The sequence below is a fragment of the Pseudorca crassidens genome, chromosome 4, assembly GCF_039906515.1.
Source record: "Pseudorca crassidens isolate mPseCra1 chromosome 4, mPseCra1.hap1, whole genome shotgun sequence".
NCBI lineage: Eukaryota > Metazoa > Chordata > Mammalia > Artiodactyla > Delphinidae > Pseudorca > Pseudorca crassidens.
In genome coordinates this window covers 25,674,115-25,699,685 of record NC_090299.1, presented here as the reverse complement: position 1 = coordinate 25,699,685, position 25,571 = coordinate 25,674,115, and the positions used below count along the sequence as shown (strand labels likewise).

General features: G+C 37.5%; 1 protein-coding gene across 1 annotated transcript in view; it reads right to left on the bottom strand.

The window, feature by feature from the left end:
- The window catches only part of LOC137223465 (bifunctional heparan sulfate N-deacetylase/N-sulfotransferase 4), a 247,142-nt gene that overhangs the window by 16,509 nt on the left and 205,062 nt on the right, over positions 1-25,571 (bottom strand). Inside the window, exons 7-11 of the mRNA XM_067735209.1 lie at positions 21,713-21,809; positions 17,108-17,231; positions 9,212-9,386; positions 3,584-3,754; positions 2,545-2,654 (exon numbers count right to left, since the gene is read on the bottom strand). Of these exons, the coding sequence (XP_067591310.1) occupies positions 2,545-2,654; positions 3,584-3,754; positions 9,212-9,386; positions 17,108-17,231; positions 21,713-21,809 (677 nt within the window). The remainder of the gene's footprint in view (positions 1-2,544; positions 2,655-3,583; positions 3,755-9,211; positions 9,387-17,107; positions 17,232-21,712; positions 21,810-25,571) is intronic.

Genomic DNA, 25,571 nt, shown 5'->3' with positions numbered 1-25,571 from the left:
GCTCAGCAGATGTTTTAGAAAGATGGAGCATAATTGAGTAGGACGTAAAGTTAATTAGTTGCAGAATATTTTGTTGCCCTGGGCCCATTCCTATAATACCGGTGCACCTGCAATTTGCTTCTGCACATATGTGAACTCATTTAGGGGGAGAGGGAATTTTTCTTTATAGTTTCCTGCCCAATCTATTATTAGAGACCTGATCCTTGCAGTCCAGGTTGTCCTAGTACTTGTTATCAATTAAAATTAAATACATCACTGGTTAAATGGATAAAAGGAAGACAGAGTCATTTCCAACCTGGACTTTTCAATCTGCTCCTTGCCTATCATAGGACTTCCTCTAGTTTTCATTAATTTCCCAGGAGGAAAAACAATTCTGCATGCTGTGCAAAATGAAATGGGGAAGGCAGCATGACAGTGCCCCTAAACAGCATTTTCTGCCTCAGGATGAGAATATTTAACTGCATTAAGGTAAAATACAGCTCTGGCAACCAAGCCAAGATATTTATACACACTAAGAGCATCTCCTTTGCTCTCCGGTGTACAGAGGTCTCAGGACGGGCTGCTGTCTCTCCTTGCTCTCCAAACAGCTGTTGTGAGGCAGAGCTTAATACAACCTGAGGAAGGAGAGCCATCCAGAATATTGAAAGTCATTCTTTTAGATAGGGTTGCCATACCCTTGAATCCACATTACTTTGCTGCCTTGGTTTCATTTACTGCATTGACAATGTTATAGACCCGAAGTCTAACAATGGGCATTTATTCTTGCTAAGTTATATCAATTCCTTGTTCTATGGTTTGGTTTCAGTAGGCATGAAATTGTGAAATTAAGATGCAAAGCCTTTCTCAAATAACTGTGAGACAACTTTGAGGAGATGAATTTGTTGCCTTACAAGTTCTTTTATTACACTGAACATCACTATAGTTATTAATTTTTGTGATGTGTGAGATGTATTCAAAACCATATATTCTGTACTTGTTTGTAATCTCTTCTTTAAAAGTATGATTTTACAGGCTTTTTGAACCATAAGGAACTATTTGTAGTAAACAGGACAGAACCATTCCCTAAACTACTGCAGGCAGGCAGGGGAAGACATGCTGACATCAATAAGTATTTATGTAAACGTATTCTGGAAGCTTTGTCTACTTAATCAACAGGGGCCATGCCTTGTGTTGTTATTTCCATGTGTAGGTAGAAACTTCATTAGACTTGTTTTAGTGGATAAGGAACAACCCAATCTTATTGCTTCTTTTCCTGTCCTTCCATTACCCTCTCTAATTGTCTAATTGCTGATTCTAATCTGCTGCGAACTGGGAAATTATATAATCAAGCTTGTCAAAATTTTGCCTAAAACTTAATAGGCTGTATATCAGGCCTTTGTGAGGGCATCAAGTACATGCCCTTTTAAATATATATTTTGACTGCTTGGAGCTTTTGTTTTTGTTTGTTATTTTGCTTCTTTACACTTTTTTTTCCATTTTCAGTCACCCAAGTACATGATTTTATTTTCCCAAGGTGACTGCAAGAATATCCCCCTCTCCCACATTCTCTTCTGCAGAACGCCCTTGCCCCTCCTCATCAAGAGGTGGAGGCTCCTTTCCCTCCCCTTGGATTTGCACTGGCTCTAGTGACTTGGTTGCAATCAATAGAATATGGCGTAAGTGATGCTATGTGACTTGCAAGGCTAGGTCAGAGAAGACCTTGAACCACATTCCCTCGATATACCACCCCCTCTCAGAACACAAAGCCACCACACTGTGAGAAAGTCACACAGAGGTCTTGTCCCTTTGAGCTCAGCTTCGAGCTATCCCAGTCCAAGAGCCAAAGGTGTGAGTAAAGAAGCTTCCAGAAGACTCCAGTCTCCAGCCATTCAAGTCATACCTAGATATTCATGTCTTCCCAAATATGGGCCCAAGTATATATTTTGAGCAGAGACAAGCTGTCCTGGCTGTGTCCTGTCTAAATTCCCAGCCCACAGGCTCCATGAGCATAATAAAATGGCTACGGTTACATGCCGGTAGGTTCTGGGCGGTCAGCTGTGCAATAATAACTACAACATTACACATGATTATATTTGGTTATACACAATTTAAAAAATACAGAGTAAAACATGAATGTATCCCTTTCCCAATTCTGCCCAAAACACTACTCACTTTCACAGAGCTAAAGGAGGCCATCAATATTTTATTTCTAACCTGTAAATTACTTGGGGAAAGAGATCATCTTTTCCACCTTTGTAACGTCAATTCCTAGACGCTTTCTGCATAGAGCAGGCATGTAGAAAGTTTACTTAAACAAATTTATACTGGGAAAAAGCTCACAAAAAGGGGAATTTGTGATACATAAAATGCCTATAAGGTAAAGTGTTCCTGGTATTCAAAAGGGAGACACTACATGAATAATGAGGACATTCCTTTGACTGCTTTTGAGTAGCATAATGATGTATAAATTCATACCTAGTATTAATGATGCTATATACACACCTACCAGTGATAATTTATGATGGCAAATAATGGAAATGAAATCAACCATGAGAATAGACTCACGTTAGTGCTTCAGAGTAATTATAATGAGGTGTAACTCCCAGAAACTTCTGGACTTCGTCCATCACAGTAACTGGGTCAGATCTCAGCTGCTGTCCATCAATAATTAGCAACTGTAGAGTCAAAAATAGTCACTTTATGAAGAACAAAATTAAATTAAATAGACCAAGCTGCCTCCCTTAACCTGGTATGATGTTAATCAATTAGATCAGTGTGAAAAGGAAGAAAATATGCACTACTTAGCATACATGTTAATGTTTACTATTCTTGTGTCCTTCCAAATAAACAGCAAATTTTGCCAAAGGCATTTTTTATAACCCTTAACTAACTTGATTGTAAATCATAAACACCGACACTCTCTTGATTTAGTAGTTCAGTAGAAACGCGATTTTCCATCTGCTCTGTAATACAGATAATTATCCAACCTATGAAATTCCATGAGTTAACCTTGGAGCCAATGGCTTGGAAATATAATGGGCACACAGATGAAAATTACCCATCTATTCTCCTTACAAACCACAACAGAGAACTCAGGTTTTAGTTGTGACCTGACTGGAATGAAGAAGATAAAGGATGTGGACGCTTTCCGCAAATCCTTATTTCCTGTTCTATCCCAAGTTCCTGGAGCTGTTACAACACTTTCCATTTTGACAGTCTAATCCATAACCTCCTTCTTTCCTTATAAGATTCCCACAGGACAGATGACACATGGGTATCTGCACATGGTGTTCCATAAAGGTTCTAACTGGCTGCTCCTCTACTGGTTATTGCCTGTGAAGCACCTGATGCCTCCTGTGTGAGGCCCTACCACTTTGAGACCAGCTACTATCCAAAAGAAGATCCCCAGAATGTGTTTCACAGCCACTTAACATTGTAGTACTACCATTGACATTAAAAATGTAAAAATCCACATTTCTTCCTTAGGTATGGTCATCTCTGATAATAAATTGCTATCTGTGGCAATGTTAATTTATATTTTCTGTTTGTCAGTGCAACACTATGAGGATATAATAAACAGAAGAAATTCAGTTCAGGACATTACCTGAGAAGTAGCAAAGTAAGTTAGCCATCTTTCTATGTGGACTGCATACCATCCAGGTAATAGGCATCTTCTCTGCAAAGTTTTCAGGTCAGATGGGGCCCAATGTGCTGTTGTGATAACTTCATAGAAATTAAACCTCAGGGCAGCTGGATCTTCGTGTGATCTTTGGTGCTTTAATAAGAAAGTCAATTGTAAAATTAATTTTCTTTATGCCTGCATAGGTATGTGTGCATGTATGTGTTTGATGTGTGGATATATGTGTGTGTCATGTGTCTTTTATTCCAAAAAGAGTAACTAAAAATAATTAATTGACTTTAGAATGAAAAATAAGGTGAAAAGTGCACACTATATTGAAGGCTAGGCATTGGCATATTGTTTATATAGAGTATAAGCCTTCCATATATATCAAGTAGCATTCAGATAAGCCTGTGGTTGTCTTCATGTCTAAAACGTTTAGGTGTAAGACAAGAGACAGAGTACAAGGATTTTCTCCATGGGTCTGATTATAAGTGAAAAGATGTCAGGGACCAGACAGATCAAGCCTGATGAAAAGAGATTTTGATTGGCAGGAGTAGGCTTACATATTACTGTGCTCTTGTTTCATTACAGCCACTCCTGAGGGTTCCGACAATTCCCCAATATCCCTATGTGGCAGGTGCTATGGGTACAGAGAAGGCAGATGTTTATTCATGCTTGTTCAGGTGTCATATTTATGTTGATGTTGCCCAAGGCACTTTGCTTTTACCCTCCCAAGGGTTTCCACCTAACTCTGCTAATTCCTAAATACCAATTCACTACTGCTTTTCAGTACCAAATTCTCTGAATCTTTCACATCCTACCATCATTGGTCAAGCTCAAGAGCCTCACACAAATCAATACAATTTTATAAGCATTTATTAAGATCCTTCCCAGAACAAAAACCTGCAATAGATTCTAGAGATAAAAAGCTATAGGTAAGACAAAATTGCTGTCTTCAAAGAAATCAAAATCTGGTATGGAAAACAACAGATTAACAGATTGTGATAAAGTCATATATTTGACTAGAGATATAAGTTATTTGCTGTGATAGCCAGACCAATAAGTGATTAGTTCTGAATGAAAGATGAAGGGATCTTTTTTAATGGTTGATGCTTTTGAGCTAAAGTGTAGTGAGAAAGATTTTAATAAGCAGAAAAAAATAAATGTGGAAACTAAGAGAACTTTAAAGTAAATTTGAGTGAGGATGTATGAGGTGTGTGGGAATGGATGAATTGATTTTGCAAGATATCTAAAAGTGAACTTAAAGAAAATTTACTACAGGATAAGGATGGAAGTATATTAGAGCCTGATAGAATTATGTAATAGCAGCCCTTATATATGTTAGAAATAAAAATTGCTAAGAAAGTAAAGATGATTAAGTGGTAAATGGTTAAAGTGTAACTAGTGAGTGGTAGGTTGGTAGAAATAATAATACTTTTGAAGCCTTCTCGTAATTGCATACTTATTGACCTTATTTGTAAATGCATTATGCTACATACATAGAGACTACATAGTACATTTAATTAATACAAGGTGTAGAAACAGGGTAACTTGAGTGAAGAAATATAAACATACTATGTGCACGTTAATACAGTAATGCGAACATTTCTACTTTGCACAGTGATAATATGGAATTGTACTTAATCTGCTCTATATTGACTTATACCAGTTTAGCACCAACTTTTTTTTTATATTTATGCAACTAAAAAGATTAGTGTAAAAATATGACCAGAAGTCACACAGAATTGGAAAAAATAGCACTATAGGTTCTCTGTGAGGCCCATTATAAAAATGTGGGGTAGAAATTATAGTGGCAGGTGACATTTGTAGGACTTTCTGAATTATACCTGCTGAGCTTCAAATTTATGGTACTTACTGAATAGACAGGACTGGGTAATAATGCAACGTAAGTAATAGGTTGCATTATTTTGAAATGTACAGCAGGATGGGGACCCTACTCTTAGCAATATAGCAATAAAAAGTATTATCAGAAAAAATTATTCATTTCAAATGTGTATGTTCAAAGAATTTACTTGAAGAAGCAGGCATAGATTCTCTCTTTTTAAAAAAAAATAGTTGAATCCATATGGAAAAAAAAAAGAGATTCATATAAGCTGCTCTAAGTAGTGACCATTTTTTCTGCCAGGAAAATGTGCAACATTTTTCCCCAAGTGTTCACATTCAAAATGTTTCATTAAGGCTTAATAACTCAATATTTTTGGCACGATTGAAAAAAATAAGTTTATCTTGCTTTGCAATATGAATTTTGTTATAGTGAGAAAGACACATTTTTGTATATTAGGGAGTCATTGACTCATGGATTCTAACAATAATTTCTGCATTTTGCTCCCAAAACAAGTGTTCCACTTGAATTCCTAACCACTGGAAATCTCAGTTTGCAGTGTCACGTTTTCCTGTCCATCATTATTTGTTCTTAGCGATATGTTTATTGAAGAAATTTTGAAAAGTCAAGAAAAAGAATAAAGGAAAAAGAAAAATTACTTGTTATTTTACAATGCTATTAAATTTTTTCTTTTAATCTACTTTATTTTGACATTAATTTATGTATGCACTCATATCATTGGGATTTTAGTACATATAGATTATTACCACCTTAAATTCAAGGTCATCAGCTTTAATTAGGCTTTCATTGCAATGGGCAATTTTACATTTCTCTGGTCAACTTTACCTCACCCCTGTAGCAAGATTTCATACCCCCTTTTTTCTCTCCTCAAACCACTGCCTCCCAAATTTCCCCCCTCTTTTCATTAGATTAACTTGTTCTCAACTTTTTAAAGGAAAAAGAGACCATCATAGTCACTTTAATTTCTCTATCCCAGACCTTCAAATTTACCAGCAAGTACATTTATACCCTTTTCTATCCCTTAAGTTTCAATGCAGGGGTTCTTAATAACTCCCGCTGATAGAATTCAGAGGATCTATGAACTTGAATCTTCAAAAAAGTGTCTCTTTATTTTTAGTAACTTCTAAATAAAATTTGGTATGTACTGTACTTGTGATCTTACCACCAATAAAAATCAGTTCTTTTTAATCACATTACAGGTCTTTTAGATATATCAAATGTTTATACTCACCGCTATTTCAAAATTACAGTAGTATTAGCCCCATCATTAGATATTTCCATTTAATGATTTAGTAAATATTTGTTACTGATTTTAAATTACTTTTAATTTAAAATCAGTAAATTTAAATTTGTTTTTAAACAAATTTGATTTTAAATTTGTTACTGATTTTAATTACTTTTCTATATAGTTGTTTCCTTTGTAATACTATGTATTTTAATGCTTTAAAAATATATTTCTGAAATGGGGAACATGGACTCCACCCTACTGCCGGAAGGGTCCCAGCACAAGAAAAGTGAAGAACTCTGGAAATGGAGTGCTTCCCTCCCATCTAAGCTATTTCCTGTAGCCACCCTTCAGATCTCTCAGGATCCTCCCAGGGCTGATTCCCCATTTTCTCTTGGGGGACCTTTAACATCCTTCTTCCTTTGAAAACTTTTCATTATTATTCAAATCACCACCACTATAAACACATCTTCCTTGATCGCTGTGTCTTGTTTGCTAAAAGTTTCACTTCCCTCCATGTCTTTCAACTGAATGAAAACGGTTTAGCCCTTATTTTGCCTAATTGTCTAATTTCTTAGCAGCTGTTTGACATTGCTGTAACCTCCTTCATTTGGTAGTACTCCTTTCTTGGTATCTGCTGGAACTTTTTATTACTCCTCTGGCTGTTTTCTCTCTGGCTGCTTCATTCTGTTCTCTACTTTTCTTCTCTGAACCTTCTCCTTAGGCGATTTCACCATTTCTGTGGCTTTTTGCCTCTGATTCACAAATTTCTGTCTCCTGCTCAGACCCTTCCCCACAGTGCCAGCCACCTTTATTGCTGCTTTTGGTGTGACAGTGATGCCATAACCTCATGATTTCCATCTGTGTCACATCTTTAGCCTTCCCCCACCCCTGCACAACACCTGTATCCTTCTTCAGTGCTTCTTTTTCACGGGAATATATGGTTATCATCCAGTTGCCCAGACTGGAAATTTGATTTATCTTTGACACTGTTTTCTCTCCAGGCTCTGTTGATTTTAATCCCTATCTCTTGACACTTTATCCTTCATTTCATTTCTACTTACTATCTTTGTCCTTGCTACTGCCATTTCACAGCAGGACTATTGCAATAGCCTCTACTTGACTTCTCTGAGTGGTTACTTCTTCCACTCCAATCCATTCTTCAAATAGCAGATAGTATCATGTTTTCTAAAAGGAATTCTGGTAGTTACACACTGGTTTAACATTTTAAAAAGGCTTTCGATGGCTCAAGGAATGGCGGCCACTTGGTTCTCCCACTTGGCTTCTAGCCCCCATCTGCCTCTCAGACTCATCTCCCACAGGTCTCCACCTCAGGTTTTGCTCTCTAACCACATGAACCCTTTCTTTTAGTTCTTCAGCTGTGCTGTGGTTCTTTGCACCCAGGGGACCACACATACTTTCCCTCTGCCCCACTCTCCCTCTACTCTCACTCAGTTAAACCTACTCGTCCATCAGTTTTAAGTCTAAAGTTGACTTCTCTAGAGAGTGTTCTCATAGCACCTCCCATACTTCCTCACAGAGCATTCAAAATTTCTAATTATATACCTTTTTGCTTATTTGATTAATATCTATCCACACATTAGAATGGAACACTATGTTTTAATTATCATTCTATGGATTAAAACCATCATGAAATGCTGAAGAATACTCCATTTCGGTGTGACACAATTCTATATTGTTGGATATTTACTTTTCCTTTTGTTATTATGATTAGTACCTCGATGAACAAAAAAGGGATACATATTTTTAATCCTTTTGAGGTTTTCTTATGATTGATTCCAGAAGAGGAATCACAGCACAAAAGTACCTTTACAAACCTTTTGATAACTGTCATCAAATTAGTTTTCAGAAAATATCTCCATATATATCCTTCTATTGGAAAGTTCTAGTACTTTTATCAACACATCCTTGTCAACAGAGAGAACAAGCATGACAATTTTTGCCAAGATGATATTTTAAAAAGTACCATTTTGATTTATATTTTGTTGATCCCTAATTTTTCATGTAAATTATTGTGCGGTTGGATTTGTGTGTGTGTATGTAAATTGTTTATCTATGCCTTTTGCTTGTCTGCTCATTTTTTTACTCAAATATTTATTTAGTTAGTTATTTTTACCAGTTTGCAGGAACTTTTTGTTTTGTTTTTACAAATTAAAGAAACTAAGCCATTTAACATGTATTGCTAAAGATTCTCTACTTAGATAGTAATTTTAATTTTGTTAATTGTGACTGACCAACATTTTACATGTTTATATGGTTCAATCTATTAATTCCTTGATGTGTGATTTTCTTCTGTTATGTTTATGCTTGAAACTCCTTGCCCAAATTGATATCAATTAGATCTTATCAACAGTTCTTATTTCTCATAATTTTTTTTGTTTGTTTAGCTCTTTTAACATTTGACTGTTCAATACATCTGGACTTTACTTTGTTAATTCACCATTGCTTACATTCAAGCTATGACCAAATGCTTTTAATGGTATTTTTCACTGCTTCATACCTGGTACCAAGAGTATGCCCTGTCTGAGGGGTCAATGAGGATGGTGATGATCTTGGCTTTGGGGACCAGAGATGCAGCTCGTTTGGGAGCTTCTTCTGAATGGAAGTAATTAGCACTCTTTTCAAATAGAAAGTCACTTGTAATGTTGGATGGAGTAGGGAAAAATTCCATATACCTGAAGGCAGAGAAAGACAATTAATTAATTTGAGGTCTAATTGATTTCCTGCCATACTATGGATAAGAAATAATTTAAATATTTGACATCCATTTATATCAATTTCTAATTATTGGTGTTATAATAGTCAAAATAGAGACTATTGTGTACACTTTGAATGTAAAAACAATCCCAGGTAGTATTGTTCTAATGGACTAGTTAGGGCAGGGGAAAGAGTGAGATGAAATAGGTAGGTTGTTAAAGAACAGAGGGAAAATCCTTTACATTTGGGTTGATGTTCTGTGCTATCGAAAACCAAAACCAGAAAAATTAGGTTTACCCTTGGCAAACAGCAAATTACACCATATTGCCTAGTAAATATTTTAAATTACTTCATATCTTAGTTAAGAATTTTTCAGACTCTGGGAGGGCTCAGGCCAAGGAGTACTTCCCAGAACTTTTGCCGCCAGTGTCCTTGTCCCCGCAGTGAGCCACAGCCACCCCTGCCTCTGCAGGAGACCCTCCAACACTAGCAGCCATGTGGCTGACAGGGTCCTAGTGCTCCGACCGAGTGTCAGGACTGAGCCACTGAGGTGGGAGAGCCGAGTTCAGGACATTGGTCCACCAGAGACCTCCCGGCCCCACGTAATATCAAACAGTGAAAACTTTCCCAGAGATCTCCATCTCAACCCTAAGACCCACCTCCACTCAATGACCAGCAAGCTCCAGAGCTGGACACTCTATGCCAAACAACTAGCAAGACAGGAACACAACCCCACCCATTAGCAGAGAAGCTGCCTAAAATCATAAGTTCACAGACACACCAGGTGCATCTGAAAACACATCACCGGACGTGGTCCTCCCCACTAGAAAGACAAGATCCAGCCTCATCCACCAGAACACAGGCACTAGTCCCCTCCACCAGGAAGCCTACACAAACCACTGAACCAACCTTACCAACTGGGGGAAGACACCAAAAACAACAGGAACTATGAACATGCAGCCTGCAAAAAGGAGACCCCAAACACAGAAAGTTAAGCAAAATGAGGAGACAGAAAAACACACAGTAGATGAAGGAGCAAGGTAAAAACCCACCAGACCAAACAAATGAAGAGGAAATAGTATATCTGAAAAAGAATTCAGAGTAATGATAGTAAAGATATCCAAAATCTTGGAAATAGAATGGAGAAAATACAAGAAACGTTTAGAAGGAACTAGAAGAAATAAAGAGCAAACAAACAATGATGAACAACACAATAAATGAAATTAAAAATTCTCTATAAGGAATCAATAGCAGAATAACTGAGGCAGAAGAAAGTATAAGTGACCTGGAAGATAAAATAGTGGAAATAACTACCGCAGAGAAGAATAAAGAAAAAAGAATGAAAAGAATTGAGGACAGTCTCAGAGACTTCTGGAACAACATTAAACACACCAACATTCGAATTATAGGGGTCTCAGAACAAGAAGAGGTAAAAAAAGGGACTGAGAAAATGTTTGAAAACTTCCCAAATATGGGAAAGGAAATAGTCAAGTCCAGGAAGCAGAGAGTCCCATACAGGATAAATCCAAGGAGAAACACACCAAGACACATATTAATCAAACTATCAAAAATTAAATGCAAAGAAAAAGTATTAAAAGCCACAGTGAAAAGCAACAAATAACAAAAAAAGGAATCCCCATAAGGTTAACAGCTGATCTTTCAGCAGAAACTCTGCAAGCCAGAAGGGAGTGGCAGGACATATTTAAAGTGATGAAAGGGAAAACCTACAATCAAGATTACTCTACCCAGCAAGGATCTCAATCAGACTTGATGGAGAAATTAAAACCTTTACAGACAAGCAAAAGTTAAGAGAATTCAGCACCACCAAACCAACTTTACAACAAATGCTGAAGGAACTTCTCTAGGCAGGAAACACAAGAGAAGGAAAAGACCTACAATAACAGACCCAAAACAATTAAGAAAATGGTAATAGGTACATACATACCGATAACTACCTTAAAAGTGAATGGATTAAGTGCTCCAACCAAAAGACACAGACTGGCTAAATGGATACAAAAACAAGACCGGTATATATGCTGTCTACAGTAGACCCACTTCAGATCTAGGGACAAACACAGACAGAAAGTGAGGGGATGGAAAAAGATATTCCATGCCAACAGAAATCAAAAGAAAGCTGGAGTAGCAATTCTCATATCAGACAAAATAGACTTTAAAATAAAAACTATTACAAGAGACAAAGAAGGACACTACATAATGATCAAGAGATCAATCCAAGAAGAATATATAATAATTGTAAATATTTATGCACCCAACATAGGAGCACCTCAATACATAAGGCAAATGCCAACAGCCATAAAAGGTGAAATCGACAGTAACACAATAAATGTAGGGGACTTTTAACACCTCACTTTCACCAATGGACAGATCATCCCAAATGAAAATAAATGAGGAAACACAAGCTTTTAAATGATACATTAAACAAGATGGACTTAATTGATATTTATAGGACATTCCATCCCCAAACACTTTCTTCTCTAGTGCACATAGAACATTCTCCAGGATAGATAATATCTTGGGTCACAAGAAAATTGAAATCGTATCAAGTATCTTTTCCCACCACAACGTTATGAGAATAGATATCAATTACAGGAAGAAATCTGCAAAAAATACAAACACATGGAGGCTAAACAATACACTACTAAATAACCAAGAGATCACTGAAGAAATCAAAGAGGAAATCAAAAAAATACCTAGAAACAAATGACAATGAAAACACAACAACTCAAAACATATGGGATGCAGCAAAAGCAGGTCTAAGAGGGAAGTTTATAGCAGTACAGTCCATTTCAGGAAACAGGAAACATCTCAAATAAACAACCTAACCTTACATCTAAAGCAATTAGAGAAAGAAGAACAAAGAAACCCAAAGTTAGCAGAAGGAAAGAAAGCATAAATATCAGATCAGAAATAAATGAAAAAGAAATGAAGGAAATGATAGCAAAGATCAATAAAATTAAAAGCTGGTTCTTTGAGAAGATAAACAAAATTGATAAACCATTAGCCAGACTCATCAAGAAAAAAAGTGAGAAGATTCAACTCAATAGAATTAGAAATGAAAAAGGAAAAGTAACAACTTACACTCCAGAAATACAAGGATCATGAGAGATTACTACAAGCAACTATATACCAATAAAATGGACAACCTGGAAGAAATAGACAAATCCTTAGAAAAACACAACCTTCCGAAACTGAACCAGGAAGAAATAGAAAATATAAACAGACCAATCATAAGCACTGAAATTGAAACTGTGATTAAAAATCTTCCAGCAGACAAAAGTCTAGGACCAGATGGCTTCACAGGTGAATTCTATCAAACATTTAGAGAAGAGCTAACACCTATCTTTCTCAAACTCTTCCAAAATATAGCAGAGAGAGGAACACTCCCAAACTCATTCTACAAGGCCACCATCACCCTGATACCAAAAGCAGACAAAGATGTCAGAAAAAAAGAAAACTACAGGCCAATATCACTGATGAACATAGATGCAAAAATCCTCAACAAAATACTAGCAAACAGAATCCAACAGTACATTAAAAGGATCATACACCATGATCAAGTGGGATTTATCCCAGGAATGGAAGGTTCTTCAATACACGCAAAGCAATCAATGTCATAAACCATATTAACAAATTGAAGGAGAAAAACCATATGATCATCTCAATAGATGCAGAGAAAGCTTTCAAAATATTCAACACCTATTTATGATAAAAAACTCTCCAGAAAGGAGACATTCAGGGAACTTACCTCAACATAATCAAGGCAACATATGACAAACCCACTGCCAACATCATTCTCAATGGTGAAAAACTGAAACAATTTCCATTAAGATCAGGAATAAGACAAGGTTGCCCACTCTCACCACTATTATGCAACATAGTTTTGGAAATTGTAGCCACAGCAATCAGAGGTGAAAAAGAAATAAAAGGAATCCAAATCAGAAAAGAAGAAGTAAAACTGTCACAGTTTGAAGATGACATGATACTATGTATATAGAATCCTAAAGATGCTATCAGAAAACTGCTAGAGCTAATCAATGAATTTGGTAAAGTAGCAGGATACAAAATTAATGCACAGAAATCTCTTGCATTCCTATACACTAATGATGAAAAATCTGAAAGAGAAATTAAGGAAACACTCCCATTTACCATTGCAACAAATAGAATAAAATACCTAGGAATAAACCTACCTAAGGAGAAAAGCACCTGTAAGCAGCAGACTGTAAGACACTGATGAAAGAAATTAAAGATGATACAAACAGATGGAGAAATATACCATGTTCTTGGATGGGAAGAATCAACATTGTGAAAATGACTCTACTACCCAAAGCAATCTACAGATTCAATACAATCCCTATCAAACTACCAATGGCATCCTTCACAGAATTAGAACAAAAAATTTCATAATTTGTATGGAAACACAAAAGATCCTGAAAGCCAAAGCAATCTTGAGAAAGAAAAACAGAGTTGGAGTAATCAGGCTCCCCGACTTCAAACTATACCACAAAGCTACAGTAATCAAGACAGTATGGTACTGGCACAAAAACCAAAATATAGATCAAAGGAACAGGATAGGAAGCCCTGAGATAAACCCATGCACATATGGTCACCTTATTTCTAATAAAGGAGGCAAGAATATACAACAGAGAAAAGACAGCCTCTTCAATACGTGGTGCTGGGAAAACTGGACAGCTACATGTAAAAGAATGAAATTAGATCACTCCCTAACACCATACACAAAAATAAACTCAAAATGGATTGAAGACCTAAATGTAAGGCCAGAAACTATAAAACTCTTAGAGGAAAACATAGGCAGAACACTCTATGACATAAATCACAGCAAGATCCTTTTTGACCCACCTCCTAGAGAAATGGAAATAAAAACAAAAATAAACAAATGGGACCTAGTGAAACTTAAAAGCTTTTTCAGAGCAAAGGAAATCATAAACAAGATGAAAAGACAACCCTCAGAATGGGAGAAAACATTTGCAAACAAAGCAACTGACAAAGGATTAATCTCCAAAATATACAAGCAGGTCATGCAGCTCAATATCAAAAAAAAAAAAACAACCCAGTCCATAAATGGGCAGACGACCTAAACAGACATTTCTCCAAAAAAGATATACGTATTGCCAACAAACACATGAAAGGATGCTCAACATCACTAATCATTAGAGAAATGCAAATCAAAATTACAATGAGGGGCTTCCCTGGTGGCACGGTGGTTGAAAGTCTGCCTGCTGATGCAGGGGACATGGGTTCGTGCCCTGTTCCAGGAAGATCCCACATGCCACGGAGTGGCTGGGCCTGTGAGCCATGGCCGCTGAGCCTGCATGTCCGGAGCCTGTGCCCCGCAACGGGAGAGGCCACAACAGTGAGAGGCCCGCGTACCGCAAAAAAAAAAAAAAAAAAAGTTACATGCACCCCAATGTCCATAGCATGTTATTTACAATTGCCGAGATATGGAAGCAACCTATATGTCTATCAACAGATGAATGGATAAAGAAGATGTGGTATGAATATGCAATGTAATACTATTCAGCTGTAAAAAAGAACAAAGGTTTGCCATTTGCAGCAACATAGATGGACCTGGAGGGCATTATGCTAAGTGAAATAAGTCAGAAAATGACAAATACTGTATGATACACTTACATGTGGAATCTAAAAAATAAAACAAAGTAATGAATATAACAAAAAAGAAGCAGACTTACAGATATGGAGAAGAAACTAGTGGTTACCAGTGGCAGGGGGAGAGAGGCAATATAGGGGTGGGAAAGTGGGAGGTACAAACTATTGTGTGTAAGATAGGCTCAAGGATGTATTGTACAACACAGGGAATATAGTCAATATTTCGTAATAAGCATAAAAGGAAAGCAACCTTTAAAAATTGTATAATTTTTTTAATAGGGAAACTATACAAAATAAATTATTTCTAACTTGAAAAAAAACCCAGAATTTTTCAAGTACCTCACAGGATAGACTGCTAAACTATTTACACCTTTGTGGAAAATTTATATAACAGTTTCCTTTCACAGTTGGTCTCTCAAAATATATTCTTCCCTGTGTCATCCATACTAGATGTAATTAAGGAATTATTCTTATCTTGATTTGTATATATTAAACTTTTATGATATGTTTAAAATTCCTGAGAATAAAATGTGTTCTCTCAAAAAAAAATAGCAAATTTATATTTGCAAACTTGAATGCAAAATTCTTAAATTGAGATTAAAGTGCACAAAAGAGGAAAATCTCAGAACAGCTATAAAATACTAAACTGATTAGGGCATAGTTGCTTTCCTCCTTTTTAACTTCTGCATGATTTGTAGTATGTGTAGCAATGTGAACACATTATAGTCTATCCAGAGTAATTAAGGAGATATTTCCTGCCAGTTGATTCTGTGGTGCCTCGGCAGGTTCACTCTACCATATGCTGTGGGAACATTCCTCTGTGTGTAGATTATGGAATCAATATGTTCAGAAGTTAATTCAGTGCAAGGCGTTAATTATGTGTGTAACCCTCTTTACAGCTCATCACTTCTCTAACCCTCAAATGTTCTAGAAATAAATAATAAGAGCAATGAAGAATTCATAGAAGACACTTATTTTCCTCTTTGGCATTTGTTATTATATTTCCCAAATGTGAAGTGGTGAAAAGTGTCATCTATATTCCTGCTTAACAATTTGTGTTCCATTTGAGCTCACAGATAAAATTGCTGCTCTGCTTTCAGTAACTTGCATGCAATTTCAAAATTTATTTAGTCTTTTTAAAGTAAGGTAGCATAGTGATCTCCTAGGTGCAGAGTGGACACGGCTCTACTCAAGATGGGAAGTCAAATCTGCTCACTGGCATCGCCCCTGCCCACCCCACCCCCCAGCTGCATCTTAAAAGAATGAGCCTTTTATGAGGACATATTCACGTGTAATGTTGACATAAGTTTACATGCTACAGAGGTATGCATTGAGGGGAACTTTCCTCAGGGGGGGATTTGGAAATCAGGGCCATATTTTCCTTAGAAAATTGGGATAGAGCTGGAAATATTCCCCAGAGTGAACATCAGTTACAATACCAGGTTTATTCTATTTCAGTTTAGGAAAAATATTGTGATTTTGAAATTATCATAACTTATCAAATACAAAGTAATTTTCCTCTTATACACATGTGTGACTAGCAGTAATATGATTTTGGAAATGCTCTGTTATTGGCATGACAAATATCAGCTTATATTATGATACAACATTTACAGTCTATGTGATTAATGAAGATACATGTCATGGACTATAAAATAAAACAACCTACTGATTTATTTGTTTTCTCAAGAGTCACTGTGAAGACAAATTATGTATTTAGTTAAAAAAAATTCTAGGCACAGTAAAATAATAATATGCTTAAGGAGAATTTTAAATATCCTTATGAATAGTGCTGATGAAAAATATTCCATAATCCTCTTTATTCAATCATAATAATTTACCAGAAAAATATTATCATTATTGCACTGTCCAAATCAAATTATAGGCAACACTGATTAAATATATCATTATAAATTAATCTCTAATTCACTATGGTAGAATTGAACATACATTTATTCTGTAATTATGTAGATGCCATGCATACATCTATAATTGCTCAGCTGTGAACGAGCATGTGTTAATAATGGACTTTACTTTTTGTTATTTTTCTTACCAGTCAATTCCCTTGTGGTAGTTGTTGCCATTAAAGAATTGGACTTCTTCAAATGTTTTGGGGCTGGGGAGATTGCTGATGATGGAAGGGTGCATAAGAAGAAATAAATAAAGTGCTGTTGTTCCTATTACAAAACAGGAGGCAACAGGTTATACAGCAATAAAAGAAGAGACATATATTGTAACAAAATTTTTGCTCAAAAGGTAATATGCAAAAGACCAAATCATTCCAGTATCAAAATGATTTCCTTAAAATCAGTTCAGTGCATTTCATGTGGCAATGATTTGTGTTCTTATATTAGTCTTCATGATTCTATTGACCTAAACACTTCATTTAATATGAGGACATAGTCAAAGTCAAGCAGACTGGTAGATAATACAGCTAGGGGAGAACTTCAGAAATCAGGTGGTTCAATTTCCCTCCTGGAGTCGGATGAGTGGCAAAAGTATCAAAGACATCAAGCACAATACCTGAACCTCAATTAATATTATATTCAGATCAATTAAATTAAATCAAACTATTCAAAAGATGTTGACCTGTGCAACTCTGTACAAGTTGCTGTAGTAATGATTGACGATAAATCTTGATAAGAAAAATACATTTGCTGGCCTCGATAGACTTAAAGTGTATCTGTGGACTTGAGTCAAGTAAACAGGTAATTGCAGCGTAGTGAGGGAGGTTCCATGATAAGAGCAGAGTGTGTTTCTATTACCTGAGAAAATGGGTGATTTATACTTGGGAAGTCAGTGAAGACTTCCAGGAGGAAGCATTTTTTAAGGTTGTACCTTAAAAACATGTTTCCAGTAAGGCTGAAAGAGGAGTGCAGGATTCTGGAAGGCGGCCAGTTGAATGTTCTACCCTGACAAGATGGGACAATCAAGTCTGATAGCTGAGACACTAGGCTAAACAGACTGGCTAATAGAACCCACTGAGTGTACATATCACAGAAGGCACAAATGTCACCTCTAAACCTGAGTCAGGTCAGATACTGAGGACCACAGCAGGAAGGGTCATGAAGGGACAGGCTCTCATAAATCAAAACTTCCCTCATGGAAAAGGTTCTTTCTTTTGTAACGTGTTGCACCCAGGAGATTTTGTTGGATTTCCCAGCCCTAGGAGAGCTTGGAATGAACTACACAAGAGGGCTGGCACAACAAAAATGATAGTAGCTGGGGATCTGGCAGCAGAGAAGATCATCAGAGAATTGTGTATATAAAGGAAAGTAACAACAGATCTTGGGGGACCTAAGAAATCCAGAATGGGTGGCTCCTAGTGAAATGTGAGGACAAAAATTAATAAATGCCCTTAAGGAGATTTAATTACTAATTGAAAAACATGTTTAAAATGAACAAATATGGAATCAAATTATATAAAAGTAACAAAAAATATTAAAGGAGTCAGAACTGGTTAAGAACTAAATTAGAGGCCCAAACTACAGAAGAACTATCTCAAACACACTGAAAAATTTAGACATGAAAGTTATGGGGGGCGATAGCAGTCCTGAAGAACTGATCTGATTTTCTCCTGAAAATAAAAGGAGTTCAACAAGGAGAAAATGTGAGAGGAGGGACAAAAATCTTCCAGGGAGAGGAAATCAATTAGAGGTGGAGTAGTATAGAAGAGCAGCTGGAAGGGAACAGGGAATCCAGAAGGTTTCTTTCTAAATACTTTTTAGAATGGGCCTACATAAAAATATTTAATTGATGATGAGAAAGAAGCTTGTGTTTGTGTGAGAGAGAGAGACAGAGAAAGACAGAGAGACAGAGAGAGACAGGGAGATTTTTGAGACACACAAGAGCTGAAAATATTAATAGGTTAACATCCCTGAGATGTCGAGATTGGATGGATCCAGGGCAAAGATATAGGGATATTTTTGAATTATTGCTGAATATTTTAAAATGAATACTCTATAACCTCATTTGGTAGCATGTACAAATGTTTAGCCACCCTGATGTCACAGAATTGCACCCAGAGCTCCCCTGGGCTACAGAAAGTCAAAGCCTTTATGCTCTGAGCCATACACCTTCACGCTGCCAGAAGCAGGAGGGATGTCGGGAGGCCTCTGAGAGGAAGGAAGGAGAAAGCAATTTCAGCCAGGGACAGTAGACACATGGCTTGATGTTCATATGATCAGCCATAAAATCTGGGTCCATGGGCTCAAAATGTATATTTACTTTATTATTGCCTGTGCTTTCATCTATCCTTGACATTCATTTTTATCCACTGTCTTTGATATAAATATTTTGTAGAGGAAGTTTCTCACACGTTGTAATGCTCTAAGAGAAACTTTGTTCTATTTTGCATATAATCAACTTCTTTTTAGTTTTACCAGAGTAAATGTACCAGGGTAAGTCAGTCAAATTGTGAGAAATCAATATTGACAATGGGAAATCTGATCTTCTAGAAGATTTAAGGCCAATGAATTATGCTTTCAGAACTATTGTGCTAAACTTAACCCTTTTGGAAATCCTCTCCTACCCTAGTGATATCAAAATCACATGACCTAGAATCATGAAGAATGCCCATGTGTCCACAGGATTCTAGTAGGACTACGGTGTCAACTTTGAGTGCCTTAAACCCAGGCCTACCCCACTCCCTGTCAATCCCCATTCACTGCCCCACTTTTAGCTGATAGAAATTTTTTCCAGGATTCAGCAATGAGGTGGGATATTTCATCTTTCCATTCTCACCTCAGAACAACTGAGCAAATAGGGGTTTGAGGACCACTTTTATATCTCATGTTTATTGCAAGGGATGCATGGGTCAGGTTTAAGTTATTTAAAGACAACTTTACATTAAAGGCCAGGTTCTTAGCATTTATCTGTGCCCATTCTCCAGGGAATTTACAGCCTCTGACAGGGAGTTTTGCCAACAGAAGCAATAGGAGAACAAATGAAGACTTCAGACTTCTATGACTGAATGGTTTTTAAGAATTATCACAATCATTTTCACACTAAGATAGCATTTTCATAGCATATAAAATATTATCATCCAATTCCTTTAACTTGTTTGTTTGTCTTGGGAAGACCAAAACCAGCTAAAAGCTTTATCATTTCCATACTGGCAGGTCAAATATTAAAATCTAAAAGTATAAGTTATTGTCTGTAAATACAAACAGCAAAGAAGAAAACTAGATCTTTTCTTACTAACCTGTAGTGTTCTAGCAGATCTAAGAAGTAGTAATATTCAATGACAAATGATAGAGGATATGACTTAAATTTTTAGCATGATTTTACAACATAGGAATGTTTTGTTTCTTTAGTAGTCATTCCAGTGTTAGAACTGCTGTGAGGGAGTTGGTAGAAAATTAATGCACATTTTAAACAATAACAACAACAAAAGTGGTATATCTGAAAATATGTGCTGCTTTTTCCCCCCCCCCGCACATGTAACTTATTATTGTAATACAAGTTATATTCATGGAGGAAGAAAAGATTTCAACAACAAATATCTAATAGTCTGGAAAATTTGCCCACAACCTTTAAAATGGTCTACATGCTTGTATTATAAATATCTTCATCTAGGCCAGTCTTATTTATTGTGACTGTTCGTTTTGTGTTATGGTTTGTGTACTCACTGATGAAAGTGCTTCTAGCCAAAGTTGTGAATTCAAAATACAGCAACTCAATAAAAAGTTTAATTAATCAGGACATGAGCAAAGTATATAAAGCTCTCATATGCTAAAGAAAGTATAAAATATTCTAATTGAAAGTGTCATCTCATGGGTGAAATACCAATGAAAGCCATCCTTCAGCTCTTTTACTACATTCTTATACACTTGTCCTTCAGCACATGAGAAAATATCAAGGGAAAAAAAAATGCCTGATGAGCCATAGGTGTATCAGAAAATAAGTCTAAACCATATTCATACATAATGATTATTTGGAAAACAAACGAACTACACAGGTAGAATATTTGAAGGTAATAATGACAGTGCTTCTGAACAATAAATCAGTTCAAGGTTGATATGCAGTGTAAAATAATTTGAATCAAGCCAAAGCCCTTTTTTATAACTTAATTCAGGAGTTAATTAGGCAAAGCCACAAAAAGTAGAAATTAAAAATCAGATATCACAACTGTGATATATAAGCTGCAAGTTGTCAAAAATGTGATGTCTGGGGCTTCCCTGGTGGCTCAGTGGTTGAGAGTCCGCCTGCCGATGCAGGGGACACGGGTTCGTGCCCCGGTCCGGGAAGATCCCACATGCTGCGGAGAGGCTGGGCCCGTGAGCCATTGCTGCTGAGCCTGCGCGTCCGGAGCCTGTGCTCCGCAATGGGAGAGGCCACAACAGTGAGAGGCCCACGTACCGCAAAAACAAAAAAACAAACAAACAAACAAAAATGTGATGTCTGTTGAACAGTTTTTAAATTGATAGATAAAACTTTAGCCCATAAGTCTAATTAAATGAGCAACTGTAGGGTCTCTTTGAGGATCATGGCATAAAGATGATCCACAGGGATGAAGAACAATTCAAATAATGAACTTGCATGGGTGTCTAAATATTTCACAAAGCCAAACAATCAAATACCATATGACCATGTGTTTCATGACAAAAAAAAAAAAAAAAAAAAAAAGAATGTAAACAGCACAGTTGGCTGTTCTTACCTGTTTTTTGTGGCCCAATTACAAGGAATTTTGGTAAGTGGTCACAAGTTTTCTCTCTGGACCAGATGTCTTTGTGTCTTTTATCATCACATGGATTCTGCAAGAAGGAAGAATAATGAATCTTACTGTGTAATGAATGCCTAGCTCTGTTCCATAAAAATTGTTCAAAAGACAGGATCAACTTCTTGCCTGATACCTTAGAACTAGGAGTTAGACCTTGTTCTTGTTCTGGTTCTTTGGTTTCTAAATTGACACCTTCCTTTCCTTCATGGTTAGAGCTCAGCATCAAGTCGCTCCTGCCGTCATCCTTCTGAGCCTTGGCTACGTTCTAACTGCTGAGATTCCACTCTGTCTTTGAATTCATGTTTTACTTCAGTACACCTGAGGCTTAACTTGTCTCTACCTGGTTTGAACGTAGTCTCTCAGTTTTCTGTGCTCTGCCCTAATCGTTCCTATTTTTTTTTTTCCCTAGTGGCTTGAAAGCCATCCTTCAACTCCAAACTTGGCCAGCTTTTCCTTTACTTTTCACACTATGTGCTATTCTCTGCTGATCCAGATAATCTCTTAGTTTGGCCCTACCCCACAAGCAGATACCATGAGATCATTATTTCTAGCCCCTACTTCCCTCCTGAACTCTAGACCAATATTTTAAATTGAATATGTGTCACTGTTGTATAGATATGGTGAGGAAATGCCAGACCTAACATAGCCATCTGTCCAATTTTATCCCCATCTCAACATTCTTCTGTGATGCTCTCCATTCCATTCAAGTGACCAGATTCATCATCCAATTCATGACACTTCTGAGAATTAAAAGAGCCCTTAAATGAAAGTGATACAATTTTTGAAATATCTATTGACTGACAAATTGGTTTTATTATATTGGTAATGAAATTAATAATTATATTCAAAAATCATTTTTACAAATAAAATTCTTTCTAAAAATATGTTGACCATTAAAACAATTATAATTTTACATTTATTATTCAAATATTAAAAATACCATAAGATGAATTATCATTTATGGTTCACATTTATATACTTTAATCAGTTTTTTAGCCATATCTTCTCTAATATCATGTCAGGGGCCTATTACCTTTGCTGGGTTTTCAAAGCCCAGTGGTCTGGAGCATGCTGGGACATGCCCTCCAAGGTACAGGCTGTGTTATTGTACTTTGCAACTCCTACTACTAAGATAGAAGCACAGTGCTGGATGGGCTTCTTTGGGTTTTGGACGCAGCATTTTGTTTTTGCCCTAGGAATTATTGCTCTGAGTCACCGACCAGATGATGCAGAAACCTGCTAATTTTGAGTGGAACCCAGAAAAAGAAAGAACCCTATAAGAGGTAAGACTGAGGTCCAAGCAGCCCTCCCACTTGGGCCATACATCCTGCCAGACCCACGGTACCATGGCATCTATGGTATAAAATGACACCAAAGAGAGTTTTGGTCAAGTCTCATGAGAGAATCACAGTGTACTCGCCTAAGGTTCTGCAGCAAGGTGTTGCTGGGCCCTGGAAGAGATAATGCTTGTCATGGATTTTCAAAGTGATCATGTGGCCATTAATTGGCCATCATAAGCTGAGTATTGACAGACCAACCAAGTCATAAGTTCAAGTGTACCCAGTAGCAATTCATTGTAAGAAGGGGTGGTGCATCCAGAACTGATTTCAAGAAGATACAAAAGCTATAAGTTAACTTTATAAACAAGTGCCCAGACCCCATGTCACCTATCACTGTTCCACTCATGCCTCTATATCAGCTCATTCTTATAGTTTCATGGAAGGTCCTCTATAACCTGCTGATGAAGAGGGGGAAACCCTAGCTTGGTTTGTAGGTAGGTTGACCCATATGTTGGTAGAAGCCTAAAGTGGACTACAGCTGCCCTACAGGCCCATTCAGGGAGGTTCCTAAAAACAAATGGTTAAGGGAAAGTGTCCAATTGGCAAAGTTCTGGACAGTGTCTCTGGCCATCCACATTTTTGCAAATAGACTAGTAGCCCAAGGTAAGGGTATAGGGGACTAATAAGCAGTGATGAATGGGTTAGCCAAGGAACTTAAAGGAGCAAGACAGGAATATTAGGGCTACTAAGTTCTAGGGAAGAGGCAGGTGGATGGACCTGTGATAGCGACCAAAACGTGTGATAATCTTTGTATTGCCCATTGATGTACACCAGAGAGTATCCAATGTAGAAGTGCTGAACAACCAAGCAGTCAGATGATTTAGCCAGTTCCCAGCACTCCCACATGTCGTGTAACCTCTGTTCTCAGCCAACCCAGTGCTGAAGCAATGGGCTTATGAATGGAGAAGCTGTGGTAGCAAGATGGAAGCCACTCCTGGGCTTCCTCCCCCCAAGTCTGCTTTAGTTACAGCTGCTGCTGAACACCTGACGTGTCAGTAACAGAGGCCAGTTCTAAGTCCCAGAAATAGCACTCTCCTACCACTTAGTAGAAAACGGATTATGTTGGACACTTCCATCCTTCAAAGGGCAGTGACTCATCCTGATCTCATCCGACACATATTCAGAGTATGAATTTACCTTCTCTGCTTACATAGCCTTAGCCATCATCACTATGCAAGGCCTCATGGAGTGTCTGACTCATTGACACGGTATCTCGCATAATATTGCTTCAGGTAAAGGGACCACTCTTGACAAAGTGAAGTGTGATAGTAGGCTTCTGCCCATGGGAGTCAGTGGTCCTATCACGCCTCACTATCCAGAGCTGCTGGCCTGATAGAGTGGTGAAAGACCGCATGAAAGATACAGTTGAAGTACCAGCTTGGAGATACACTGTACTTCTTAAATCAAAAGCTACTGGTTGGTGCTGTGTCTCCAAAGGGTAGTGTAGCTGTGTCTAGGAATTAAGGAGTAGATGTAGGAGTGGACCCATCCACCATCATTTCTAATGGCTTAATTAGAGAATTTGTGCTTTCCATCTCCACAACTTTAAGGTCTATTGGTCTAGGAGTTCTGGTTCCCAGAGGAGAGATGCTTTAGTGTGGATCACCACACTAAAAGTTGCAGCTTGTACCCATTCACTTTGGCTTTCTTGTGCCAGTAGACCATCAGGCATGGAAATGAGCTACCATCCTGATAGGGACAATTGACTCTGATCATCATGAGATGTAGAACAGCTATTATACAGGGAGAAATATCTTTGGCACTCAAATAATTCACTAGGTTACTTGTTGATACTTCCGTGCCCAATTTTACTAATTGAGAAAGCAGAGCCACCACAGCCTGATTAGGGTTGGGCTGGGCACCAGATCAGAGTCTACCACAGTGCACTCCTTGCTTCACAAATTAAGTTATCTTTATCCAGGCACAGGCTTCCTCTGTCATAATTCCTAGGGAAATTTACAAGAAAAGAATTAGTGAGACAAACTAGAACTGTTGCTACTGCAGTTGGTCCTGAGACTGTACCTGACCCACAGGGCCAGCCATCTAGACCAGCAGAAGTGCTAACCACAGGTGGGGGAAATCCAGAATAGGGGATAGAGGTGGGAGAAACTGTGCACTGGTTTCAGCTTTGGAGCCAACTGCAGCAACAAGGTTGCAGTTTCTCCTAATGACCTTCCTCTTATAGGTTTCCCCAGGAATAATGCTCACGATTGTGGAAAAATTGTTCCTGGGTGAATCAGTGCAATGTGAGAAGCAAGTATAGCTATGTGGTACAAGGTATGGACAGGGGTGTGTGGCGGACTGAGTGCTCTTTCCTCCACTGAAGGAAAAACCTTATCTCTGGCCAATGCAACACCTTATCCCCATTCCCACCCCACTTCCGCCCCCAGCTGGGGAGATTGAGTATTGCCCTTGGCCAATAGGAGCTACCCGACAGGAAGTCGTGCATCCCCTCC